General features: G+C 28.0%; 3 protein-coding genes and 1 non-coding gene across 5 annotated transcripts in view; 2 read left to right on the forward strand and 2 right to left on the reverse strand.

The window, feature by feature from the left end:
- Positions 1-2852, reverse strand: part of LOC113374566 — a 220891-nt gene extending 218039 nt beyond the window's left edge. Inside the window, exon 1 of one of the 2 annotated variants that reach the window (XM_026614544.1) lies at positions 2728-2852. The gene's annotated coding sequence lies outside the window, so the exon portion shown is untranslated. Of the gene's footprint in view, positions 1-2707 lie in introns of both variants that reach the window. The other variant, XM_026614539.1, reaches the window with a different exon arrangement.
- Positions 1-3853, forward strand: part of LOC113375349 (armadillo repeat-containing protein 3) — a 29324-nt gene extending 25471 nt beyond the window's left edge. Inside the window, exon 15 of the mRNA XM_026615285.1 lies at positions 3716-3853. Coding sequence (XP_026471070.1) covers positions 3716-3853 — 138 coding nt within the window. The remainder of the gene's footprint in view (positions 1-3715) is intronic.
- Positions 2966-3038, forward strand: Trnar-ccu. Its single transcript has one exon. It is a non-coding gene; the product is annotated as a tRNA-Arg (tRNA).
- Positions 3854-6148: 2295 nt separating the features above from the next.
- Positions 6149-12013, reverse strand: part of LOC113374724 (oxysterol-binding protein-related protein 1) — a 104090-nt gene continuing 98225 nt past the window's right edge. Inside the window, exons 15-18 of the mRNA XM_026614696.1 lie at positions 9595-9835; positions 7865-7993; positions 6797-7014; positions 6149-6339 (exon numbers count right to left, since the gene is read on the reverse strand). Of these exons, the coding sequence (XP_026470481.1) occupies positions 6231-6339; positions 6797-7014; positions 7865-7993; positions 9595-9835 (697 nt within the window). The 3' untranslated portion in view covers positions 6149-6230. The remainder of the gene's footprint in view (positions 6340-6796; positions 7015-7864; positions 7994-9594; positions 9836-12013) is intronic.

A 12013-nucleotide genomic window follows, 5' to 3' on the forward strand; every position in this document is an offset into this window, starting at 1 on the left:
ATGCAAGAACCTACACACAAACATATATATATATATATATATATATATATATATATATATATATATTTGAATAGTCTTGAATTTGATGTTGATATATATGTTTAATTTGAGTTTAATATTCGGGCGTAACATCAATAAAAATAGAAATTTTTATTATTTTTATTGATGTTACGCCCGAATATTAAACTCAAATTAAATATATATATATATATATATATATATATATATATGAATTCCATAGTGAATTACAAATATATAATATATAAAACAAAAAACCTAAATTATTTAATTAGTAATCAGAATCATAGCAAAAAATCAATTTTATTGTTTGAAGTACTTTTCAAAGAATATTTCACCTCAAAAATGAATAATTTGTGTCAACAGGCATAAAATGAAATTCTATACATTTATTCTGGATTTTCCGCATTTCCACTTTACTTAATTTTTTATTATAGCATCATATTTCCATTTCAGACTTTTTGTAAAGTCCTAAAAATTTACGACTTGAGCAATTTGATTATTCAGTCCACTGTGACTGATTAACTGTATAAACTTTATAACTGTTCGTTTACCTAGAAGAAAAAAGATTTATTGACCACTAGCATCAACTTGTGCTTTAAATTCGTTTTTGTACAAAGATGCTTTGTGAATACCAATCTTATTTAAGATCAGATGAGTGGAATAATATATTTAGTTCATAAGTGTCTGAAATGATGGGAAAAATGTTAAAATACTATCATTTTTATATATCAAGTTCACATCAATCATTCAATCCTACATTGTTGGATTTTCACACACATACATTAATAGATTTATTAAGTGGACTGAAATTATTCCACTGAAGAATATGAATACTCCTCGAGTCAAACAACAATAGCTATATATAATAATAGGGGTCTTCAAGCCCTATACCAGTAAATTATGAAGCATCAAGCTAGAAATCGCAACAAACCATACTATTTCAGAGCTGAACATCAGCAGCCACAGTATTTTCCATTGGCACATTAATTCACAGCCGGACATCAATATTTATAATAATTCGCAGCTGGACCAGACACACTAATTTATACCTGCTCTAATTTGTAAGTGGACATCAATAGTCATTCTTTTGTGACTTTTCGTGAAGTCCTAAAAATTTACCAATGAAACAATTTGATTATTCAGTCCACTATGACTGATGAACCGTATAAACTTTATATCTGTTTGTTCACCTAGAAGAAAAAAGATTTATTGACCACATCAATTTGTGCATTAAATTCGCTTTTGTACAAAGACGTTGTGTCAATACCAATCTTATTTAGGGTCAGATGAATGAAATAATATATTTATGTACTTCATAAATGTCTGAATTGATTGGAAAAAATAATATGTTGAAATACTATCATTTTCATATATCAAGTTATCTGAAAACAAAGATGCAGGTTATAAATTCAACTATATTAAATCCTACATTGTTGGATACATTAATCGAATTATTAAGTGGACTGAAATTATTCCACTGAAGAATATGAAGGCTGCTTGAGTCGAACAACAAGAGCAACAAATAGCTATATATAATAATAGAGCTCTTCAAGCCCTATACCAGTAAATTATGGAGCAACAAGCTAGACATCACAACAAACCATAGTATTTTACAGCTGGACATCAGCAGTCAAATTAATTTGCATTGGTACATTAATTCACAGCCGGACATCAATATTTATACTATTTCACAGCTGGACAAGACACTAATGCTATAATTTGCAAGTGGACAATAACCATTCTAATTCATAGCTGGACCAGACATAACAATTCACAGCTGTACATCAATCACCACTCTAATTTGCAGCTGGACATCAATAGCCGTGCTAATTTAAAGCTGTGCATTAGCAGCAGCACTAATTTACAGCCTGACATCAGCACCTGAACTACTTTAACAACTGGCGTAAGCCTGAACTATAGCAATATTGCTGCTTGGTCTATTCCCTAAGACATTTTTCTTCTGTTGTTATGAGAGAGAGAGTGCTTTAGATGAAAACATCATACATTCTCCATTAACCTAGAACTAGCTTAAAATCTAGAAGACAATTTATTAAAACAAGGTTTATATCAAGTTGTTGAAAACACAACAGAACATAGTTTTCAAAATGTTATTTTTGATTCTATTGAGAAGCTCAATCTGAAATTGTAAGGGGTATTGATTATCAAATAAGTTCTGCTGTTATGAATTGCTAGTTTTGTAAATGCATTTCAAGCAGATAAATAACATAGTTATTATAAAAAAATGATAAACCTGGATAGTCGATAGAAATGCTTATACAGAATATAAATAAAATTCCGAAGTTGTAAGCATGGAAATGATGATATAAGTGACAATCACCCTTTGAAATAACCACATGTCTCCTGTAATAAGTTTATGAAGTAATGTGTCAATTTTTGAAACGTTAATGATTGCTGAAACATCACATATGATTATACATTTATAAACTTCTCTCCATTACTCAAATATTGCTTCTTGTGAAAGAAATGTTTTAATTATTGTACCATTTTGCCTGTCATAAAAGAGTATATTCAAGCCATCTTGCACTATTTCATCATTCTCATTGGCAATAGCCATAAAAAAATCGCACAGATCACATATAAAATTTAAATAAAACCCTTTCCAAAAATAATATTTTTGTAATTAAACTGAAGACATCAAAAAATAGGGATAAATCAAAACACATACCAAGACAAAGTATACAAGACCTTTGAAAAAAAATAAATCCATGACAGGCTATACTAACTAAATATAATTTTATAACCTGTTACAAAATACACTTATAATACTGAAGTAACTTTGAATTTATAAATTTATAATAATGAAATACTTCAATGAATTCGGAAGAAAAATCATTGTGACGCTTGTTTAACGAATTTACATATTCTAACCCAAAACAAACAAAAATTAGGATTTAAATTGCTTACTTTTGAATCGTTTACGCAAGCCCCTGTGGCCTAATGGATAAGGCATCGGCCTCCTAAGCCGGGGATTGCGGGTTCGAGTCCCGCCGGGGGTACATTAATTTTTTTTCTTAAAATTTGTTTCAATACATTTATATGAACTCTAATTAAATTTATTATTTTTATTCTTTTGATAATATTATTATAAATATAGTTATTTATTTATAATAATAGATAAATATAGTTATATTTACCTTCGCGAATGAAAAGATTATTATATCCAGCGTTGATTAGTTTCGCTCGACGATCGACGAGCCGTTTCTTTAAAATTAACAGAAAATTTTATGTTCACATATTAGCCAAATTAAAAAAATCCGAAAGATATTGTTTTATTTATGGTGCGGATGTTTGATTCAAAATTTGCGTATCTTCGTCATATTTTTTGTAGTTTTTAAGTGTTTCTATACATATGGTAATCAATATAAAACATTTCCAAAACGATTGGTGCAACATTCAATCATTATAGTAAAAAAAAGTTAATGCATAAAACAACTGCAAAAGAATTCAATACTTATAAATAGGTTGATCCACTGTGAATATGAAAGCTCATAAATTAGTGTTTATATATAACTTAATTGAATATTTCAATTCTACAATTGATTCCAATTTGGCAAATTGATAAATAATTATGGAATAACAATTCTAATCTAATCTAACACACTTATAACGTCATTTATGCTTTGCTAATATAATATTTATTATTTATATTTCTATTTCTAAAATTTATTTTTAGAGCACCGAAGAGTGGCTTTCAATCAAACTTCTTCGACCCAGTCACATTGTGGATTTAATGGTGAATCCTGGAGAAGTTCTTCAACTAGGATCATGGGAAGCGGAGAATTATCAAGGACTTGATTTCTGGGATTTATGAAATGGATAATTTAAATCCGCATTATTATTTTCTGATAGTATTATAGATAATTAGTAAATGCTGCTGTGAATTTAATGTTTAAATTAAATTTTTTCTGCAACTGAATACTGTATAATTTGATTATTAAATACAACTTATTGGTTAGAAATAAATAATAGCAATTCTAAATATAATATAATATGGAATGATAATTTAATTTTTAATTGAAAAATGCAGCTTCACTTATTTACATCTAAAGCTTGTCATGACTTTTTTCATACATTTTTTAATTTATTATACTACATTATGTAATAATGATTTGAATGAAATATATAACTTATAAAAAAAATTGTAAAAACTCAGATATTTTTATCTCTGCATATTATTATTTATTTCATATTTCTATGGTGGGTTAATAATAAGCATAATAGTATATACAATAAAATATTCAAAAACGTAACAAAAGTAATAATATGAAACTGACAATAAAGCTAAAATAACTTAATATATATAGAACGAGTTTGACATTAAAGTTTGTAGAGAGATATATACACAGTTTTGCACAACTTTTCTAGTAATACCAACTATAACTCCAGATACTACAAGTATCGTATAATATAATATTTTCCTATAGAAATACTTTTTAATATACTATACAAATATTTCAACTATACATTGATAAATGCTATAAATTTTTAATTTATCTAACATGACAAGAAAGTAGAGATATATATTTTTTTATCAAGTAATAAGTAAAAAATTATATTGTTTTTCTGTTTGTTTGATTAAATCATATCAGTAATAAAATGTAACAAAATAATTAACAAGAAGTTGCTTTTTTGAAAACCATATTTTTAGCACGACTGTTTTTAAGAGTTCTAAATTTTGTTTCTAATGTTTCTGCGCTTAAATAAAAATCATATTAGTTCCATTCAATGTAAATTTTCCATATATTTTTTTTTTTTTAGTTTTGCATCTGTAATGATGGCTTAATTAGTTTTTGTTTATGTGGTATATTGGAAAAGCATTTATATTAATTTTTCATACAAGAGATATTCTAGTTTTCATAATCTTATATTTTAATTAAAATACAGTTTTTCTATGTTGTCTAAGCCATAGATTGTCAAACTAGCTTTTCTGCAAGGCTTCATTGTTTATTTATTTATTTATTAGTAGTTTACTGGAATATTATAGATAAATATATAATTTGGCACATTGACTGTCCGAAAATATGGTTTTCAAAAATAATCGGTATAGTGCTATAATTGCACCAAATGCTGAAATTTTTTGTCTTAAACTATTTTTATAACATTAGGTACTAAAACGTTATAGATATCTTAACATAAATATATTGAAATATATTCTTGATATAATTTATTCATTTATATTTAGTCTTTTTTAGGTAAATATACTATATATAAACAAAATATCACAAATTAAGCATTTAACGTTGATTGGAATGAGTAAAAAGCATATCAAAAATAAAACAAAAGTATAATAACAATCAAATTGCATGAATGTAAAATGTATGACTCCACAAAATCTCCACAGTATTTAATTTTTTGGTGTAAATTCTCCGATATAGTTTTTGTTGGAACTTTATATAAACTAAAGATTTCAAAAATCTATTTCAAAAACTTCATAATAAAAAAACTTCTTTAATCATGATTCTATTTCATATAATAAATAAATATAAACATCTGAAAGCATTTATCAAATATTATCAGTACATTTAGTACACTCTTTCCATAACGATGCAAAAATTCCAGTCCAAAGAAGTCGTCAGAAAAACAATTCGTTTCTAATAATTTAAATAATAATTTAAAATAATTATTTATCACTTATTCAAGTTTTAAATTTAAGTTAATATCATATGTAAGAATTTTTAATATAGGTCTCTATTGCATGTAAATTGCTTATGAAATTGACTAATAATATAACTAATATTTTACCAATAGTTATTAATTTAATCACATTTAATCTATTATATAATTTATATAACTGATATTTCATCAATAGTTATTAATTTAATCATCAAAAATAACTAAGCATTGTTCCTGTTTCAATTAACTTAATATTAAATAACATATGTTATTTTTTAATTAAATTTTAATTTAAATAATTAATTTTATGATGTAATTGGTAATGAAAACCAAATTTCTTGTGATGTTATTTGATAAATTTGCACCAAAAACTAAAAACGTATTGTTGAACTGAATTTGTGAAATTATGAATAGCAGCAATAAATAACGATTTCTAAAACCAAATTTTGATTTTCACTAAATATGATTATTATATCGTACAAATAAGTGGGTTTGTATAGGCTTAAGAAGACATTCAGTTACTGGTTTAGGGCAAATATCGATTTCGTCAATTTCAGGTCCCTGAACATAATGACTTAAAAAATATCTTCGTTGGGATGATCACCGAAGTTCCTGTCCCAGTATCCACCACTGTAAAGCCAATCCTCGGCTTTAGTATGTGGATTAGGGCCTTGGCAAAACCACCTGATAATAAGTTTACAAATAGTATGAAAATGCTTAGAAAATAAATTTGCAAGGTTGTAATTAGAACATTTATAATTTATTATCTTCAAGATAGGAATTCTACACGAAAGCGAAATTTTGCTGGAAGCGATTTGCATAAAATTTCTATTATCTGAAAATATTTATTATTCTGAAAACATTAATTAATGTTTAAATATATATATATCCGTGAATTGGTATTTTGCTTATGTGAAAATCAGTCAAACCCCTTTTTCGTAATCACTAAACAAAATGACTATTTAAACATTTGAATATTTTCAGATAATAGAAATTTTATGCAAATCGCCTCCAGCAAAATTTCGCTTCGACACTATAGTGACTATAGTTTTATACAATTTTGTTAACAGAATTCATAGCGCAACGAAAGAAAATTATTTTTTGAATGTTTTGCCTTTTATCAATTGTAAAATTGATTTACCTTGGTTGCCATTCTGGAGCTTTCTTTCCTTTACGTCCTTTGCGTGCATCGCGTTGTTTTTCTTCGAGACGCGTTTTTTCCAAAGCTGCACCGTCGATATCACCAGACTCCAACTTCCGTATATCTGGACGTAGTCTAGAGTCCGTTGGGCATAATGTGTCAGCCATTCCTGGCTCAAGCTCATTCAACGACATCGCAAATAAGGTGAACTGATAATACTAAAAAAATCAACGATAACAAAATTAAACATCAAATTCTTACGTGTAATAATGTATACAAATTTTAGTATATGATCTGCCAATTTAAGGTTTGCAAGGATGTCTCATTTTTCCAGTAAATATTTTGCCATTAAAATAATTAAAAAAACTATACACAATTTTTAATAATTAAAAACCAATAATATATTAATGAGAATAGACTAAGTCTAATTCCTATTGATCAGTTAATAATTATTTGCTTATATTTTGAACTTTTTATGATGCTATAGCACATATTATTATTTGCACATAACCGAAATTATTGGTTCTCATTCAAATAATACAGAAAATATACAACAATTCCAGAAAAAATATAAATCACAAAAAGATATTGAACCGCCAAATAATCTATGAAAGTACTGAACAAATTATGGATTTTTTTTGCAACAATAAATTACACCCTTCGAACAGAAATGCAATAATTGCAAGTAAACTTTATATTTGAATCATAGCGTCGGTAATGCCGTAAAATAAACCAATGTTATGGCAACGCTGTGCTAAGTAGCGGTTCTCATATAAAATGATACTAAAAATTGCCAAATTGCTATGTGGTTGCTGTGCAGTCAGGTGTTGTAGATAGAACACCTAATCAAGAAAACGCACAAATATCAAAAAATAATCTTATCATAACTGCATCTTTATGATGTGTTATAATAACATATCAGTAAAGTTGCATTTTATATGTAGAACGTCTGATCGCACAGCAAATATATGACATTTTGATTTGTTCAAAATTAGTAACAACGTAATAATACCTTAAATTAGTTCAAATTATATAATAAATACAATTAATTCAAAAGACGTATCTTACTTCAGCACTATTAGCAGGTCTGGGTTCAGCTTCCCAAATTGTGAATGAATGTGGAATGTCTATAGAGTACGTGGAATCGCATTTTGGCACATCGCCATCCTCGGGACAATCAGGAGGAGCATCATCAACCTTTAAAAAATAATTAATATAGTAAAGATAAGCACATAAAATGTTTTTAACACTTGATCTATTTTATCTGTTCGCATGCTGTTGTTATAATGATGATACACAATGCTAATTGTGAAAATCGTATTATAAAAAATAAGAACTCTTACATATCTGTGTAATATTTTTTGCATGTCTAACTTTTTGTATCAATAACTTTTCAGTGGTAAATGTAACATTACAAAATGTATCATAATCAAATAAAGTTATAGTATTTTCTATTGTATGCAGAAAAGAAGATACATAATTTTCAGAGAAAATGATTATGTTGTTATTTCTCAAAATATAAATTTTTTTCAAATATTTGCGATATGTAAATTAGTATTTTATTGTATACAATAAAATACTAATTTACATATCGCAAATATTATATAATTATTATAATAATTATATGTATTTAATATTAGTTGTTTTGCATAATTATAGTAGTTGTAAGTGGCATTTTGCCTTAAGCCAAATTGCATAAACTTCACGTTTCAAAATTTGGACGCGGCTCATTATTCCAAATTTTAATGAATTTTAATAATGAAACCATTTTCCATAGGTCTACAATATTTTAGGATATCTGTAAGACCATGACCTATCATCATACAAAATGTCATCATAATAGCTTGTCCAATATTTACAAACAACTAATCAGCACGATTCTCAACTGATATCTTTCAAACGGTTTTTAAATTTTCAAAATCGGTTCAGGAATTCTAGCTAAAACGTGGGCAATTTTTTTGCACGTTTTAATTCCAAAGAAACAGCACGACCCATAGCAACAACGCGAGTAGTAGTTACCTAGTTACATAAGATTGTTACATAAGTTTTTGAGAAAATGTCGATGAAAGGTCAAATTTCGTCTCACGCACATGCATACTTTTTACAATTTTGTTCACAAACTCCAAAGAAACAGCACGACCCATAGCAACAACGCGAGTAGTAGTTACCTAGTTACATAAGATTGTTACATAAGTTTTTGAGAAAATGTCGATGAAAGGTCAAATTTCGTCTCACGCACATGCATACTTTTTACAATTTTGTTCACAAACTCCAAAGAAACAGCACGACCCATAGCAACAACGCGAGTAGTAGTTACCTAGTTACATAAGATTGTTACATAAGTTTTTGAGAAAATGTCGATGAAAGGTCAAATTTCGTCTCACGCACATGCATACTTTTTACAATTTTGTTCACAAACTCCAAAGAAACAGCACGACCCATAGCAACAACGCGAGTAGTAGTTACCTAGTTACATAAGATTGTTACATAAGTTTTTGAGAAAATGTCGATGAAAGGTCAAATTTCGTCTCACGCACATGCATACTTTTTACAATTTTGTTCACAAACAATTCGGAATGACTTGAAACATCGAGAAAACATAAATTTTCCAAATTGAATTTTCTGGCTATAACATATAATTCTCTTTCGGTGAAGTTAATAAAATTAATTTATATATTATTACAAAAGTTTAAATGTTGCAATTAAAGGCATAAGTAAATTTAAAATAATTTAAATTATTTTGTACCCGCTTAAGATATAGTATAATTTCAATCCTTTATAAAATCATTACAAGTTACCTCGGACATGGACATGGATTTGAAAGGGCCGACTTTAAGGCTATTGAGCTTGGCGAAAACCTTGCGTGGCGTATGAGCTGGCGAGTCGCCAGGACTTTTGCTGCGTTCGCCGCCTGGCTGCACAGATCCTTCGCGACGGAACTTGTGCACATTCTCTTTCATGTACTCCTCATAGGAATTGATGTCAGTGCATTTGATAAACTCCGTCCACTTTCCGTACAAAAAGTGAAGACGCTTTTTGCTGTTGATATATGAACATAAGTAAATTAATTAAGCATGATAAAATGATTATAACATATTATAATATATTGTTAATATAGAGTAGAGCAAAGCACAAAGGTCCAACTTGACTTTCAGTAATTATACTATTTTAACCAAATGAACTGCATCACTACACATAACGCGTACCGAACAAAAAAGATCAAACTGTATATAGCCTTGATACGGTATTTTATAAAAAATATTCATGTTCATAGTTAGAGTAACTATTAATTTAATTCAACTCTAGCAAAAATGCATTTTTTGACTTTGTTTATTTACTATTCAAGACTAGTGGGGCGCATGTCATCGTGCCTTCCTGTCAAAAAAATTTATTTTGACATATTTTGGAAATTCTGAACTTTTTTTCAAAGCAATCGTACTGCTTTAACTGCAAAGAGACGAAATAAAAAATTTATACTTATTGTTAAAATCTCTATAAAATATATGATAATTTGATGTGCATATCATTTTTAACCGCTAATGATCATTTTTAACCGCTAGACCTGCCTTCATGAAAATTTGATCAGTTCTTCATCTTACAAGTAGAATGTTTTCTGAATTATTCAAATTGGACGCTCCGTTCTCTTAAAACTTGAGTTTCCGTTTTTGGCACTTTTTGCCCCGTATCTTCGGAACGGACCTGCCTTCGCCAAAACTAATCAGCACGTCTCCTTATCAATACGAATCGAATGCTTTTTGAATTATTCAAATCGGTTGATCGGTGTTCCCGAAATCGTCGACGAAAATTTGTATCCGCACACACAAACATACACGCAGGTATGTTGTTTTCTAAGGTATGTCAAAATGTACAGAAGGTTTTGAAACGTAAAGATATATACAAATTTTTATTTTCGATTTGAGGCCTGCGTAAAGATTTACGTGGTCGCTTTTACATGACCCACACGTAAGCTTTTATAGAGGTTGAATTAAAAAATCTGTTGAATCTAACATAAAAACAACAATGCATCTTATGAAATAATAAAGTAACGTATACTTAAACAATATATTAAGGTCTGATAAAATAAATAAAAGAGCTTAAAACCGAAAAAAAAACTACAAACGAAAAAAATACTTTGTTTTGGATATAATTATACATATTACATGGTCGTTTAATTCTTGATAGTGCCGTAAGATTTAAAATGATGGCTGGTTACACATCTTTTACCTTCTACTTCATAATAGTATTGTTAAAAAATGATAAATTTTACTCGTTTTTGAGGTGATGTTGGTTGACTTTTTACTCACCGACATTTATGCCTTGCTCAATTCTATTCTTGATATTTTATAAGTAAAATAAATAGTGCGAAGGTTGCATAAATACAAATTCATTTCTACAATACAATTATTTATCGGTAAAACTTATTAAGATTTTCATTTTTGCTCAAAAACAACTAAAAGAAATAACCATTAATACAGATACGAGTATATTAAAACTACAAGTAGTCAGAAAGAATAAATTAAATATCAGAGAAAAATAATTGTTATATCAAGAATAAAAAAACTAATTACGATTAAAGACGATTACAAAAACAATAATATTTCTATTAATTTAATTATTTTGTTAATTTAAATAATTAACTAATCGTAATCTTTTAGTAATTTGTATAAGATATTAATTTTATTTTAAGAATTATATATTTTTTACATGATAGCCATAATATCCTATTAATTAATATTCCAAATTGGGATATTGTTATACTGTTTAAACGTAACCAAGAGTTAAAATTTACATTTGCTATCCTAATATATTTAAAATCACTAACATGAATAATCCACGGTATCAGAATATGGTTAATAAATTAAATAGTGTTATACATATAGTAAAATGATTTGATTTCACTATCAAAATAATATTTATACTATCAAATCAATAACCAACGAAAAAGCATTTGGGAGCAAAAGACAACCCGCCTCGAACAGACATGTCAAGCAGTAGCGATATCAGTTTTTACTTGAAAATATAGATAGCAATATCTTTAGAAACAACCCTTGCCGGCATTGCTGTATCCAATAGAAAATCATCAGTATTAGAATTATTCCAATAATAAAATCATGAAAACGAGATTAAGAAGATAAGTTGCAGCGGGATTAGCTCAAGAGTAGCGTTCCCGATTCACATGCTGGAGGTTCTGAGTTCGAATCTCCGGCAAGAATTTGA

The sequence above is a fragment of the Ctenocephalides felis genome, unplaced genomic scaffold, assembly GCF_003426905.1.
Source record: "Ctenocephalides felis isolate EL2017-DRISC unplaced genomic scaffold, ASM342690v1 CF-g0.4_SCAFFOLD_01886, whole genome shotgun sequence".
NCBI classification, from domain to species: domain Eukaryota; kingdom Metazoa; phylum Arthropoda; class Insecta; order Siphonaptera; family Pulicidae; genus Ctenocephalides; species Ctenocephalides felis.